The sequence below is a fragment of the Ascaphus truei genome, chromosome 2 (assembly GCF_040206685.1).
Source record: "Ascaphus truei isolate aAscTru1 chromosome 2, aAscTru1.hap1, whole genome shotgun sequence".
NCBI lineage: Eukaryota > Metazoa > Chordata > Amphibia > Anura > Ascaphidae > Ascaphus > Ascaphus truei.
In genome coordinates, this window is record NC_134484.1 from 385,777,524 (window position 1) to 385,793,066 (window position 15,543).

The 15,543-nt window shown below is 39.3% G+C and overlaps 1 protein-coding gene across 2 annotated transcripts in view; it reads right to left on the bottom strand.

Annotated features, from left to right (window-relative positions):
- Window positions 1–14,886, bottom strand: part of AHR (aryl hydrocarbon receptor) — a 112,077-nt gene extending 97,191 nt beyond the window's left edge. For both annotated transcript variants that reach the window (XM_075587200.1, XM_075587199.1), the window contains exon 1: window positions 13,685–14,886. In XM_075587200.1, coding sequence (XP_075443315.1) covers window positions 13,685–13,721 — 37 coding nt within the window. In that variant the 5' untranslated portion in view covers window positions 13,722–14,886. The remainder of the gene's footprint in view (window positions 1–13,684) is intronic.
- Between the last annotated feature and the right edge of the window lie 657 nt (window positions 14,887–15,543).

Consider the following 15,543-nt stretch of genomic DNA (forward strand, 5'->3'; position numbering starts at 1 on the left):
TCTCCATTCATAAAATCTCTTAATACGTTTCCAAAAATTGAGATGTTGCAAAATTAGGGAACAATTAAAATTAGACTGGGATGAATATTTTGGTTGGTGTGTTGGACACATTACATTTTTCTATAAAATGAAACAGTTGTCTCTTAAAACAACTTTTGTTTTCATGCAAAATTGAACACAAATGATGTGGCATAACATCTTTAAAATATCTGTCCACACATCAATTTTTCACTCAATACATCAAAAGCAAAATATTTACCTTTTTACATATCACTATGGCCCAAAGTTACTAAATAACCAGAAAGTTTAGCATCATTAAAGCAGCATTTCAAGCTGCCATTCCCCCCCGACCCCCCTTTTCTACTTACCAATTAGATTGTAAGCTCTTCGGGGCAGGTACACCTTTTCCTAATGTTACTTTTATGACTGAAGCGCTTATTCCCATTATGTGTTATTTGTAATTTATATTATGTCACATGTATTACTGCTTGTAAGTGCTATGTACATTAATGGCGCTATAAAAAGACATACATACATAATAAACAAACATGCATCAATGATGAATATTAAATGAATGGCCTTTTTTCCCCAATTATATGCTGGCAGTGTCGTGTCTCCAAAATGTTAACTTACAGCAGGGGTGCTCAACTCCAGTCCTCAAGACCCCCACCCCGCTCCTCTCCAACAGGTCAGGGTTTAAGGATATCCAAGCTTCAGCACCTGTGACTCAATCAGTGGCTCAGTCGAAGACTGCACCACCTGTGCTGAAGCAGGGATACCCTGAAAACCTGACCTGTTGGTAGCTCTTGAGGACTGGAGTTGAACCCCCCAGACTTAGAAGATGGCCTTTTAAATCTTCCCTTACTCGGCACACTGCTCATCCCCTCCCCAGGAAAGAGAACGTATGGCTAAGGTACCATTTTTAAGTCGATGATAAAACCCCAACTTACTTTTCTCATAAATGTCAATTTGTGATCCGTTTTATGGACCAACATATCAAATGCACACAGCAGCGGATTTGAAAATCCGCCGCCCCTAGGCACTTACATGTGGCGGCCGCCTCCTCCGTTTCCTTTGGAATCCCAGCGTCAAATGACGCCGCAGATGTCATTGTGACGGCGCATGGCAACGCGATGTCATGACAGCAACTTTTTTTTTTTTTATCAGTGAAGCAGGGGGTTTCCGGAGCTGAATCCCATTCATTTCAGTTCGGGGGCCCCTGATTCCAGAGATACTTGGCTTCAAAGTAGATATCGGTAGCCGCCCTGGCTTAGCAAGCAGGGCTCTAAAAGTTTAACACTCCCGCGTCACACAAACCAATTGAAAGCCGCACCGATGACGTTGCGCTTCCTATTGGCCAGGCTGACGCAAAAACTTTCAACAGCGGACAAATTGGGAACCCTGGCAGCCAATAAGAGGTGCTACTGGCTCCTAATTCGGAAGCAGTGGGTCCCCGGAACTGAAATAAATGAGGTTCAGCTCCGGAGACCCCCTGCTTCAATGATATAGATATACATCCACACACAAAAATTATCCAAAAAATCTGCCGGCTTGGATTACAGCTTTAAACCATTACATGATTTATATGATGTCTATTTTGATGCTACAGGATCTTCCCTCAGAGAATCAGTCTTTAAAAAAAAAAAAATCAAACGATACTACAAATAGCATCACATGTAGTTAAATACAATTACTTTCATGTCTAGCCATATGGAATAATGTGCGTCTAACATTCATCTACTTAAAGAAAAGGATCAGAAAAAAAACACTGATGTCATACAAAAATGAAAAACGGATTTTAAGTGAAATGCTTTAAAAACTTTACAAAGAAAATTCAAAACATTGGCGTTATTACTGTGCAACAAAACATCTAAAAACATTTCAACCTTAATTACAGAGCAAATGCGGGTTTTTCCTTCTAAAGTAAGGCTTTCCACGCATCAAAAGCTACAATATTTAGCATCATCTAAATTTGCAAAAAAATATTTTAAAAAAACACTTTAAAAAAAAAGGTCCAAGATGGTTTTGTGCTTTCGCTTTACTGCCAAAATGTCAAGGACTGCACCTTCAGATACCAAGCGGCTTATTTCATTTATTTTGATGCGATTAAAGGGTTGTAGGAAGTTTGCATCCCCTGCCTTGCTGATAAAAATAACTTTGCTTTGAAGCCAGTGTACAAGTATCAGTTGATTTACAAGTCAAACCCCTTTTAAATAGATGGCATTTATAAATATCTGCTGGGAATGTCATTAGACTCCTCCGTGCCAGAAGGTAAACCCATTACATGGCTGGCATGAATTACAACTATTAACCCATGGGTAAAATGCAACACTTGCAATACTATACAGATAGACTATGAATAAGAGAAAACATTTTCTTGTGGAATCTTTTAGAACACCATCTCGGATTCGTTTTAGAAATGGTGACTAACTATTTGGAGATAAAGGAATAATGACATTAACATGTTTCTAAATGCCTATATACTGCAGACATAACATGTACCCATGAGTTATTAGTGCTCTGCACGTAGCCCACTCATGGAGTTTGCTTCCCAATATGCATTCCAACAAATTTAAAGAAATCTCAAAGATTTTTTTTTTAAAACATTATGTAAAGTGCACCCGTGCAAAAAAATGTCCGTTTTCCATAAGGAGTCCTACTGAAACTACTTATTTTGTTACCCGAATGTGCGGCGTTTATAGGTATACACACACTTTTTTTAGTACTGCTCCAAGGGAAATGGCTAAGGAACCATTTTGAAATTAGTGTGTGATGAGTCTAAAATCTAAATAAAACATTAGAAATACAAAGTTTGAGGTGTACTGTATATATGAAAGTATTTCAAACATATCTACGGTTTGGACCAGTGGCGTAGCTAGACATTTGCGGAACCCCGGGCAAAAAAAAAAAATTGTCAGGGCCCTCATGTCTCTCTCGGTTTTTCTAAACTACTAGCGGTCAGCAGTGAAACGCCTCTGCAGCAATTTTATCTATTTCCGGATATTCGGCTGGAGCACGCCGATTCTGTGATCCGATCCAGGCTGGTATTTATACGGCATCAATATTGTGAGTACCTTCAGGTCGCAAGACACCAGCAACTGTGTAGGACACCAGGGCTAGTTGCGGTGCAGAGATTTGAATGTTTGCCGTGGGATAAACTTTACAGAGAGATCACCGGCATCTCCGATTCCTCCTCCCGCTTATTGGTCCATAACACACTAGGAGTATTTGATGAATTACATTAAAACCAGCCTGACCGGGTGCAGTTCATATATGAAGAATCTATATGAATATTTAGGCTATTTATCCTGAGCCTTAGAGCACTAGTTAAAGGGGTTAACCCCCTTTTCCTCACCGAAATATAGAGAACACTTTCCACCCCCCCCCCCCAGTTATTAAAAAAAAACACTCAGGTGTGGAAGGAAAACTAACTCTATCCTTACTTATTCACAGTTCGTGGTACAAGTTGCTAAAGGCAACAGTTCTGTATTTATTTCCCATAACCTTGACACCCAGTTCCAAAGCAGTGACATTTTTGTGAGCAAGGCAAGAATACTTGCCAGATGGACAAATAATATCTACGGGGTCAGCACTTTCTATTAGTAGCTATGTCAGCCATGATTCTAGTCATCTCAAAAAATGTAACCCAGAAGAGAGAAATCAATGGGTCCACCGGAAATCGGGAGAATATGATTCAGCCCTGAGTGCCCCTCAAACCCGAGATTCATTCATTATGGGGCGGTGGGAGGTTGCTGCGACAGATAAAACATGAAATTCACCTTTTCATTGTAAATTAAATCACTCATCTAAAAATAAAGATCCCAAGAGAAATTTAAAGGAGCAGTCCAATTTTTTTTTTGGTATGAAGCAGGGTTTTTTTTGAAGCTTAACTGTGTTCATTTCTGCACAGAGGATCCCTTCCATCCCGAGATGCTTATCTCTGAAGGTGCTTCAGGAATCTTGGAGGCAAACCAAGCCGATTTCCACCCTCCCCCCCTTCTTCATTTTCTTAATACAGGATTGAAGCATGGGGTCTCTGGGGATACCCTGTTTCCAGAGATACGTACCTCTCTAGGTGGTGCCGGTAGACACACAAGGGTTCACTGTGTGCTTTTCAAAGCTGCCACGCCCTGAGGGCCAATAGAAAGCCGTGACGCCATCTGGTGCGGCTTCCTATTGGTTCATGCGACGAGGAAGCTGAAAAACGGCAGATACCAGCACCTTCTTCGGAGGTGTCTCTGGAAGCAGGGGCCCCGAAACAGAAATGAATGGGGTGCAGCTCCAGAAATCCTTGGCTTCAAAACTGTGTTAAACAAAAAAAAAAAAAAAAGGAAGGAAGGAGGAAAAACGGCTGGGATACTGTAGCTCCTTTAAATCCTTCACATCACACAGACCAATAGGAAGCTCCAAAAGATGACATTGCGGCTTTCTATTGGCTCGCGTGCCGCAGGAGGTTTCAACCCCCCACAGCCAGGGATGCTACTGGGGGCACATTTAGAGCTAAGTATCTCAGGAAACAGGGGGTCTCTAGAGCTAAAATTACTGCAGTTTAGCTCTGGAGATCCGGACTTCAAACATAGAAAAAGAAGAAAACCTGGGCGGAACGTCACCTTGAACTGATTCAAGCTCATACACAAAAGGTGGGAGATTCATTTGAAAAGGGTCTTCAACACACAAAAAAAGTCAACACCTTCTAGCCTTTTAAACAGATACTCCCCTGTAATGCCTCCTCAGACTAAATTACTATGTAAACAGTAAGAAGAAAAAGTCAGTTTTACTAGTTAAATATGTCACGGATTAATGTAGATGATTAATAATTCAGAGAATTATATTAATGTAAATTATTAATGCTGAATTCAGGAGCAGACTAAACAAAGCTGAGCTGCCAACATAAAATAATGCCCATCAAAACAAATATTGTAGTCAACTGGTATAAAAGCAAAAGAAAATACAACAAAACAGAACGTTTTCATGAAGAAAGTGCGTATATAAAGTAATGACGACACCTGTGAGGCTTACTCTTACATTTTGAAATGCTAGAAGGATTATGGGATACACACTTGAAACGCCCCCATAACACGCTTTTGTTTCAATAAAATACATATATCTTTATGTAAACGGTGTGCCTGCAGAAAATAATACAATCATCAATTAAGCTTAAGTGATTCACACGTGGGATAACTCAATGTCATCATTTATCCCTTTGCTTGTAACAGAAACATATAAAACACATTGTTATGAAGTGCCCCTGTTTCCCTTTGGCTACATACAGTAAAACATAAAACTACTATACATTATAAGTAATGGAATGGGATGAATCGGGGAAACAAACTATGAAGGCTCAATATCTCGACAACTTCAGTTCTTTGATCGCAAATTAATTAGGATACGTTCATAATATTGATATATACATATTTATTTTTTTAAATCTACATGCAAAACTAATTTATATTAATAAAAATGCGACTAGTTGACTGCATAGTTTTACGGTAATGAAATAAAAAAGGTAATGGAACAATTTTTTTTTTAAAGAGCTCAATTATTTGTCCATTACTAGAAATGCATTTACTGTTGCTCAGTTCATCAGAAAAACATGTCAGTTTCATTAATCTGCTGAATCTACTCCTAAATAAAAACCAGGCTGATTTGTTATATTGCGGTTTGAGATGCTCGAATTGGTCTGTTTTTGTAAAATTGGAAGTAGGAATTTAAAAAAAAACAAAGCTCACGCTCATTGAAATGGTCCAGAGACAAAAAATAACTAAAAGTTAAAATAAAGTGTAAAAAAAAAAGGGAAAAATATTTAACTAGTTCCCTAAAAATGAACGTGTATAAAAAAAATTTCAGGAATTCAACATCACAAAAGCTAATCAAATATCTCAAGAAATCATGTAATTAAATTAAATAAAATGCACCATGTCTCTAGCTAGCTTACTGGACATACAGTATTCTAGGCAGGAAATGATATGCAGTACTACGTGTAGAATCCCATTGATGAAATAAAATCTATATACATTTAAAAAAATACAAAAAATATATATATCAGATCAATACAGATTTGTTCTCATTGTTAAATTGCAAGAAAATGATATAGAAAATATGAACCACAAGATACAAGAATTTTTGCAGGTGGTTCTGGTACATTGTAAAAGCTACACAGCTGCATAAAAAAAATCTGCAGTTATGTGACTTAGTATCAGATTCTCTATTAAGAGAATCTATTAAGAGTTTCCTACAGTAAACAAGGATATGCATGGGAGAATAAAAAATGATGAATTGCAAAGAGGACAAGTTCAGATAAGAATGTGTGGTGTATTATGGTACCACAATTCTACTATTAACCAAGAGGACACCCAACTACTACCATATGTATGTCAAGGGTAATAGCTTCTTAACCTTGACAGACATGGTATTGTAGACGTTCATAAACACACAATACATTCTTAGAAGGATAAGGAAACTGCTTCTGTCTCTTAAGTTGCATTAAAGCAGATTAGGACAAGTTCGAGTTTCATGGGACGAGAAGCAACATGACTTATTTATTTTTTGTCCACAAAGGACTTATTATCTGAAGGAGCAAGGATTAACACGTTGAGGAACATAAAATATATATAAAACAAGTTTGAATTGGATTATAAAAAGAGGAACAAGTCTGTGACACAAAGTTTCTGCTGTTCCCAAACGTATCTTATGCCTGGGGATAGAATCTCTCTTTTAAACCCTTTGCTGCTAGAGGGGCTCTTGCTCTGTAATGCATAGTTCTTCCCATCTGGCAGTGAAGGGGGTAAATCAGGAAAAGTTCCTCATATAAAACAATTTTGATAAATCTTGATCCGCAAAACAAGACATCAGAAAATTCTGCTGCCATTGTCCACCAAACCTAGAAGCCATTTGCAGAGTTTAAAAGTTATGTCAGAAACAGATTGTGGATTTGTTTGGAATTGGGTCTGTGTTGGCATTCTGACATTTTGCTGCTGATTGTATTACGTCAGATTATCCATGGTAACAAATGTCCCCCATACTGTCGTGTTTTGAACTTGACTAGATGCAGTGCTGCAGGAACACATTTCTGGTTCCTGAACGAGTCCAAATGAGATCCATATAACCATGTTCGTTGTCAAAAAGGGCCAATAATGCACAGAAAAGAACCCATATTTTATTTTTATATTGTATTACTCATTTTTAACAAGCACAAGTACAGTGCCAGTTAACCCTTAGGCAGCAAAAATGTTAATTAAACCAACAGTACCTCCAACCCAAAAAGTATTAATATAATAATCCTAAAGGAGCAGTCCCTCCTTGAACATAAGTGAACTAACGGCATTAACACATTTAGCGCTGTGTGCTCTTCACGCCAAAGCGACCATTCAGGCTGTTTTGTGGGAAAAGCCCCATTGACGTCCATTGGAATTTTCGGACAAAAACATCCAGGAAATCCTATTTGGTGTATACAGGGTTAACTCATTATTAGGTCACATATGGATGATTCACACATTTAAAAAAAAATAACCAAACAAATATATATTTTTAAGATATCTTTAGAATTGTTTATGTCTCCATAATAGCCAAATGCTTTGGAGTGTTTTATGATCCCCACCTAATCTCTCTTGAGATAACGGCTTGTAAACGGTTGCATACACAGGTAAATTGTTGATCTAGACTTCTGACCTCTTTGTTGTTTTCTTTAACATAAACATACTACAAGTCAAAGAGAAACTGAAAACACAATAATGACCCAGATTTTGAATTACATGGACAGAAGAAAAAGAAATGTATTTATTTATAAAATGTTTTACCAGGAAATAATACATTGAGAGTTACGTTGAGAATTTGTTCAGCAATCTAATTTGGAAAGCTATTAAAATATTTTCAAGCCATGGAAAAGGGTAGAAAAAGACATGACATAGATGAAAGCTTTCACTTCACTGCAAATAAAAATACCAGTTGTCAGGACATTCACGTGTCTCAGACAGGTCTGCAACTCTGCTTTCTCCTCATTATCTCTTAGCATACAATGTTTCCGCTGCAGCCAAGGATTCTGGGTAATGACATGCAAATGAGTATTCAGTGTGTCACTTTACTGTAACACACTGCCGATTTGCCAGCTTGTTATTAACCAGCCCTCATGTTTTATGTCTAATCCAATGCCTATTGTATTAAAGAGAGCGTTAGTAACACTGACCCCATTACCTGTCTATGTTTGAACCAATTAAACAATTTACAGTATTGCATAGGCTTACAAGTGACTATGAATCTCCGAGATATTTATTGTTTTTGAAACACCTACTTTTATGGGTGAATTTATACTCCCCCAAAGCATTTACAATTACTGACTCGTTGATCTAGCTTTCCAAAAAGAACAAAGGAAAAAAGTGAAGAATGATGATGTTGAAATAAGCGTTTGAAATTTGAAGTGTCCGGGAAGTTAAAATAGAGCTTTCCCCAGAGCAGTTTAAAGGTTACCATGGTAACCTTTCAACAAGTCAAAAAAAAAAAAGTGCACGACATGCTCAGCGGGCAAAATGTGAACATTATAGGATAAACTCAGTCTTCTGGGGAGGATTGCAGCTTTGAAACATGCCAAAGCTTAAAGTATAAAAACACTAACAAATGGTATAGATTACTAAATTAATAAAAGGCTCTCAGCAACTACATTTAAGTTATCACTGTTTGTTTACGCTGATACCTAGGTAGGAACATCCCTTAAATATATTACTCAGCTGAATTTTTAGGCAACTAAAAATATAAAAAAATTAAAAAAAAAACAACTTTACCATATTGGTTTCTTATTGTAAGTGAAAAATAAAGGCAATTGGGGAACAAATTATAGTACGATACCTTTTATTGGACCAACAATGGTTTACAGTGTACATGCTTTCCACCTTTACAGGGCTCTTCGCTCTTTCAGGCAAATTTTAATAGTTGACTTTAACCCTATAGAACAGTGTACAGCATATACAAATAAGCCATTTCTTACTATATTTATTTGGATGTATATCCTGCAGAAATTAATAAATGTTCTCATTAAAAAAAAAAGTTCTGATAACATTTGTGGCATAGCCATTTTTCTAAGTTAAAAAAATGCAGCAACCCAACTCAATCAGAAAATGTGCTGTTTTCACTATTTTTAAAACGCTCATAAGCTTTGAGAAAAAAAAAGACATCTTTTAATTATGCACTTTTCTACGTCAGCTACCATACACCAGAACATGTGCTGGGCTATTTATGCAGTGCCCTCAGCTTTAAAACATGAAATATTTAACATCTCAGCATATCTGATTAACAAGAACCACCTTGAAGATTCCCATTCCCATAAACACCATGCTGTTTTCTTAGACTTCACATTTTGTTGTTTTATTTTACAACTTTCTATATAAAAAGGACATGACATTTTACATCCTATATCTAGAAATGAAATTAAAATTAAAGGGGGAAAAAAAAATCTGAAGAAAATATATTCCTTGTTACGATTACTTTAAAATGATTCTCTCTTAGTCTGGTCTATGCTAGGAGATATCTTCCTTTACGCTGCTCATTTCCAGATGTAATGTTGTCCTCTTTCACAGACTTACTATTTTGCTTGCCTCTGCATTAAAGACACAAGTCCATCTGCCTAAATATATCTATCTATTCTGAAATTCCTGCTGCATTATTTCCACACATTTCACTTTGCTTGGACACTTCCATTTCATGGGTAATTACAAAGACCAGCACATGCTTACTGAACATACAAAAGACCTTGGCATTGACAGAGTTCAGAATAACTGATGTCATGTACAATGTCAAAGCACTATATAGAGATAACACAAACTGGTATGGAAAAGGACAAGCAGCAGGAGGGCCTATAAACTGATGCAAAGCAGCTTTTCATATATGGGCAAAGGAACAGTCGAAAGTACTCGCCACCCACTAGGAAATTAACATGCTGCAATGTAGAGCAGTGATATGTATCGCTATGCAGTTACAATTCCAAAAGATCTTGCTAAATAAAGACCAAAGCTGATCCCCGAATCCTCAGACATCATTTTTTGGCTTTCTGCCCACCATAACTGCATTGGATCACATACTTGTCTGCCTTAGGAAAGTTGCAAGAGCGGCTCACTTATTGGTCATTGCCACAGGATAGAGAGAAGGAGGGATTGAGGGCCCCAGGTATTCTCAAAGTGTTCCTTCAGAACGTCCATGCCTGGAACCTTTCATTAAACAGAGATTATGAAACAGCGACGGAGTCTCAAATTTGCAGCAATTCATGGCACAATTCACTCAAATCTGTACATTTGTAGGAGCAGAGAAACTGCTGCTCTAGATAACAATGAAAGAGGATTATTATAACTGGCACAAAGAAGACTACAAAATCGCTCTTCAATAATTAAAGGCAGGTTAGGTTTTTAAACAAAAAAACATGCAAGAAACAGAGTTAACGTGAAAGCCAGTATATTGTGCCCAACAAAAGCATTAAGACCAAGACCTGCAACAGTAATTGCATCTTCAGATACAACAAGATAAATCATATCCATAGATAAGTTAATGTTAACACAAATCATAATCAACAATGCTGCATGTATGCACATGAAGCTGACGAAATAATGTATCCTACTAAACACTGCAATGTACATTAGGGTATATTATTATTTTGCAACATAAAACAAAAATACATCAATCACAGCACCTCAAAACAAGTTCATATCTGATATTTGATAGAAAAACAAATTCAGAGTCATACTTTCAGCAACATATTTATTTTTAATAGTATATACACGGTTAACTGTTTGTTACAATAATGGTCTTAAGTAACTATAACACTTTTCGGGTGATTAAATATTTGTGACCTGGTAAAAATGTATATTTTCTTCATTTTTAATCAGATATTTTGTGTCCTGGATTTATTGCACCACAATTACAAGAACACAGTGCAAGTAGATTCAAGGGCTCACAAACCACCTTATCTTTAAGAAATGTAGGGGTAGACTGTAAAAAAACCTTCAAAGTAAAACTTATGAAAATATTAAATGTCTAATAGTTTATTTATACATGCCTGATTCGATCTCTAGTACTAAAATACTTCTTTAACACTTTTGTCGTCCCTCTGGCACAAACTGTTTACAGGGGAGGAAATACATTTTTTTCCCCACCAGGTTTTTTTTATTTTATTTGTATTTATTTTATTTTTAACAATTGTAAAAAATGTCCCCCCTTTTTTTTTTAGTTTTTTTTTTGGTCACAGAGATAGATAATCCAGTGAAGCAATTACAGCATTTTAAAGATGCATTCATGGGAACCTTGTCCAATAATAAATATGCTGAAGCAAAACATTATGGCGATTACAACAGGATACTGAATAACCAGCTAAAAAAGGTCTTACCTAACCTAACCTATTTGAGGTTCAGAGATCAACAAAACTATCCGCTCTCTAAACCAGGGGTGGCCAACTCCAGGGCCACCAACATGTCATGTTTTAAGAATACCCCTGCTTCAGCACAGGTGGCTCATCAACCAACTACTAAGCCAGTGGAGTTGGCCATCCCTGTTAAACATTAGGACGGAAAACTTCCAATGACTAGTCCTATCACCCAACAAGTGACAACACAAACACCCACCGCAGCTGGTTATTACAGTGGCGTAGTTAGAAGATATTGGGGACATTGCATAAACTGAAGGCTTCACGCAACGGTCTGCAGAGTGGAGGTCACTTGAAGTTTACAATGTCGGCAGCATCACCAGCATTGTGAATGACGCTTTCCATGTCCCCTACCTTATGCTATTGTTTTTTTAAGTCACCAGCTTCCTAACTGGAGCACACTATCAAGCTGCCTGCCACATTTGACAAGGCCACTCTTGCTTTGGTCGTTTCAGTAGAGTGAAACTTGGCAGGATACTTTAGTCAAACTGCTGTTTGTACAATTAAGGCAGTAATCACATCCAAAATCATACTTGCCATGTATTTTTTAACTGTGTCTTTCTAAGAAGCTTAGAGGTTTTGCACCATTTTAGTGGTAGGAAATCGGAGGCGGTGATGGATGTCAGCTCTAATATCTAGACAGAATATTCATGCAGTTGTTTATAGAACCATTTCGTAACTTTATTGCGCTTCTGTTTCTAATAGTCATCTCTAGTGCACCGAAAGAATCAGGGAGAGGAAGACTAGAACCATTGGAGATTGATAAAGTGGGCTCATTTGACAGACATGTAACAGGAAAAATTAGTTTCTACAAAAAGAATAGATTTGATGGATGGAGAGAGTGGTTAGGAGCTTAAAAAGGGACCCTTGATCGAAATTCAATTTCAACTGTAAAACTAAACACGGAAAACTGGGTGACTGAATGGTGGAGGTTAGTAGTATTAGTGTGGATAGGAGAGAGAAGCGGGAGACAATCTATAAACAAGGGGTGGAGCAGAGTACAGTAAATTCACAAGATACTAAGGGATCAAGCATCCTCGTCTAATACACCAAAGGCCATCAATGTCTAAAAGAACAAAAATGATAAAAACACAATATGAATTAATATTGATTTTGTATCCAGTAATATGCAATACATTTATCTCGTAATCATTCATTATGCAGTGTCTGTGTGGTTTTCCCTGTGGGATTTGCATTACAATGCTAAACGCAGTACTCTGGAAGGGGAAAAAAATAGTAATTGTAACAAAAAGCTACAAATAAGGTGACCTTTTCCTATCCATATTAAAGTGTAGCTCTATGTTTTCTTCCTTTAATATGTAATAGTTATCTTAACATGAATTAATCGACCAGCATGTATTATATAATAAGACAAGTACATGCAGCCACCTTGTTCTTTACATGAGCGAAGCTCCAAGAGACTTCACTAAAATCCCAAACCCTTATACATGGTATATAGCAATCCATTAACAGTGCATATTGGACTATTAACACTAAAATGTACTCTATGGGAAATGATTTAGGTTATTGTTCCTCTCTTCCCCCCCCCCCCAAAAAAAATAAATAAAGTGTAGTATAAAATATGTACAAGTTGGTGTACCAAAATGGCTTCACTTGCAACATGATGGCTGTGATATCACATTTCCAACTGTGTGAAGACTGCTCAATCTTGTTATGCAAACCCTATCAGCAGTCCTCTATTTTAGTTGGCTATATGAACATAGCTTATTCCATACACATTTTTACAAAGGATCACAGGAAAATCCAGTGATCCCAGTGTTAGAAAACTAGGGGGTACAAAGCACACAGGACAACCCACCCTACTCTTTATATGGGACACTCCCTCTTGAAATGCTGAAATAAAAAACTTTAAAAAAAAAAAAAATTCCCCTCAAAAATTCCTTCAACCCAATACAAGTCCACAGCAGATAAAGACATCTGCATTTTCCTACCAGACCTCCTTGAAAATTGTTTCGAAATGTTAAACAGTATGGTACCAAGTAACTGTTTCTTTTGCAAACCCAGGCAACACCAATGTTATGTTTCCCTTACAACACCACTCTGCAAATGCTGTTTCTCCAGTTGTCCTTAACTTCTAAAACATAGCATAAAATACCTATTCAATGAGATCCAATGAGCTATGTCCCAACAGGTTCAGATTGTATTAAAGCCCCATATTGGCAATGCGTTGCAGGCCTCTCGGGCAGCAAAGCGGTTACGCAACTTGCCCCATTCTGGAAAAGATGACAAAAGTAAGCAAAATAAGAGAGAAAGAAGGTGGCTTACGATTTCTGGACGGGTTTTCGCCTCTTTCTGCTGGCATACATGATGTTGTTGTTCATACTGCTGCTCTTCTCCAGCGCAGACTGACGCCAGGGGATCACAGGCTAAATATTTAATGGGTTTGCTTTCCTGCCCGCCCAGGCCAAAGGGTTTATTGTTTGTTTTTTACAGCTCAAAGACAACCCAAGAAAGAGATGGTTGGGTTTGGACCCCAATACAAACCCACAAAGCAAGAAATGCCCTGCGTAAAGTTAGTGTGCTGGGTGAAGTTACAAGCAGGGGGATATCTTGCAGTGGTTTGGATGAGATGTTAGGAGGGGGGAGGGAAGAGAGATCTGCAAGTTTCTTTGAAGGTGAGAAGTGATTTGTTTTCTGGGGTGATCCACTGCAGCCTGGAAGTGTGATCCACTGCAGCCTGGAAGTGTGATCCACTGCAGCCTAAAAGTGTTCTCCAACGCCCCCTTCCACCCACCCACAAGAGCAGCGGTCGGTGATCCACAAGTGTTACCGTGGCGTGTATCCCTGAAGAGGATCCCTGCGGGAAGACGTAGAGCCTTCGGTGTGGGGGATCTACACGCCGCTGCACGGAACGGATCTAGCAGCAGCTGCAGGAGGAGGAGAGGTGGAAGCGGGGGGTTTCCTTGCATGTATTGGAGTGCAGCGGGTAGTCCTTGCCGGGTGACAGCAGATCCTCTGGACGCGGGGTGATCTCCGGGCTGTGGTCAGGCCTCGGTGGCGGTGCAGGGGTCACAGTGTGGTGGAGGAGACAGTGTGGCGGAGGAGACCGTGGGGTGGTGGAGACGGTGTTGCTGTGGCCCCGCTCAGGGTCTCTCACTCAAGACAGTCTCCTTGTTTACTGCTCACTGCCTCCTCCCTCCCACACTTATCTCTCCTCCTCCCTCACTAATCCTCCCACTCAGGCTGTCTCACCCCGCACCTCCTCGAGCTGTCTCCGTGTCTCAGATCCTCCCACGCCGCGGCACTCACACATGTCAAAACGTCCACTCTCCCGCCTGCTTCCTCCTCGGACTGTCTCTGTCGGAACGCTCCCCCCTGTCTCTCTAATAACTGTGCCTCTCTGAGTCTCCTCTCCCGGACTGTCACGCTCTCTCTGTAACAGCCGGATGGGGAGCCGTCCCGACACAAGTTACACTCTCTGTGTGTCAGGCTCGCTGCCTCTCCAGGCTCCTTCCTCCTCCGGCCCCTCCCACGCCTAGCGCATCCACGCACGGCCTGCGACGTCAGACTAACCGGGGGGGAGAATGGAGTGCGCATCGGCCATCTTTGTTTTGGGCAGAGTTTGCCCGATTCGTCATACCCCATACAGACATAATAACGCACTAATTTTCTATGTGTCTGGAGTCGCCAGCGTTGTTAGCATCAATTATAGCCTAGACATCAAAGGACGCTGCAAAAAATACAATGCAATATGTATCAAAGGAAACAAAATATTTACTTTTTTTCTTTTATTATTAGCCTTTATTTGTAAAGCGCCAACATATTCCGCAGCGCGGTACTACGGGGGGTACAGAGTGACGTCAATGACAAACTGAATGAGGCTGAATCCCCAGTGGCCACGGCTGCACGTGCGTCAGAGCGCCTAGCGGAGCTTGAACTGGTAAAAGCCGCGATCTGCGTTCTAGGGGTAACGATCAGATGCGCGGGGGGCGTGGCCATGACGGACAGTGCGGCCGTGACGGTCTACACTATCTACACAACCATTGATTGCTAGTCAGCCATGTGACCGCGCCGCTGCAGGGAAGAGAAAATCCTTGTCTTCCCTTCCAGCGATCGCGTCATCGCGCTTTACGCACACACGGTGACTGGGGCCTGGCCCATAGAGGGCTGTGCTCTGGTATGTG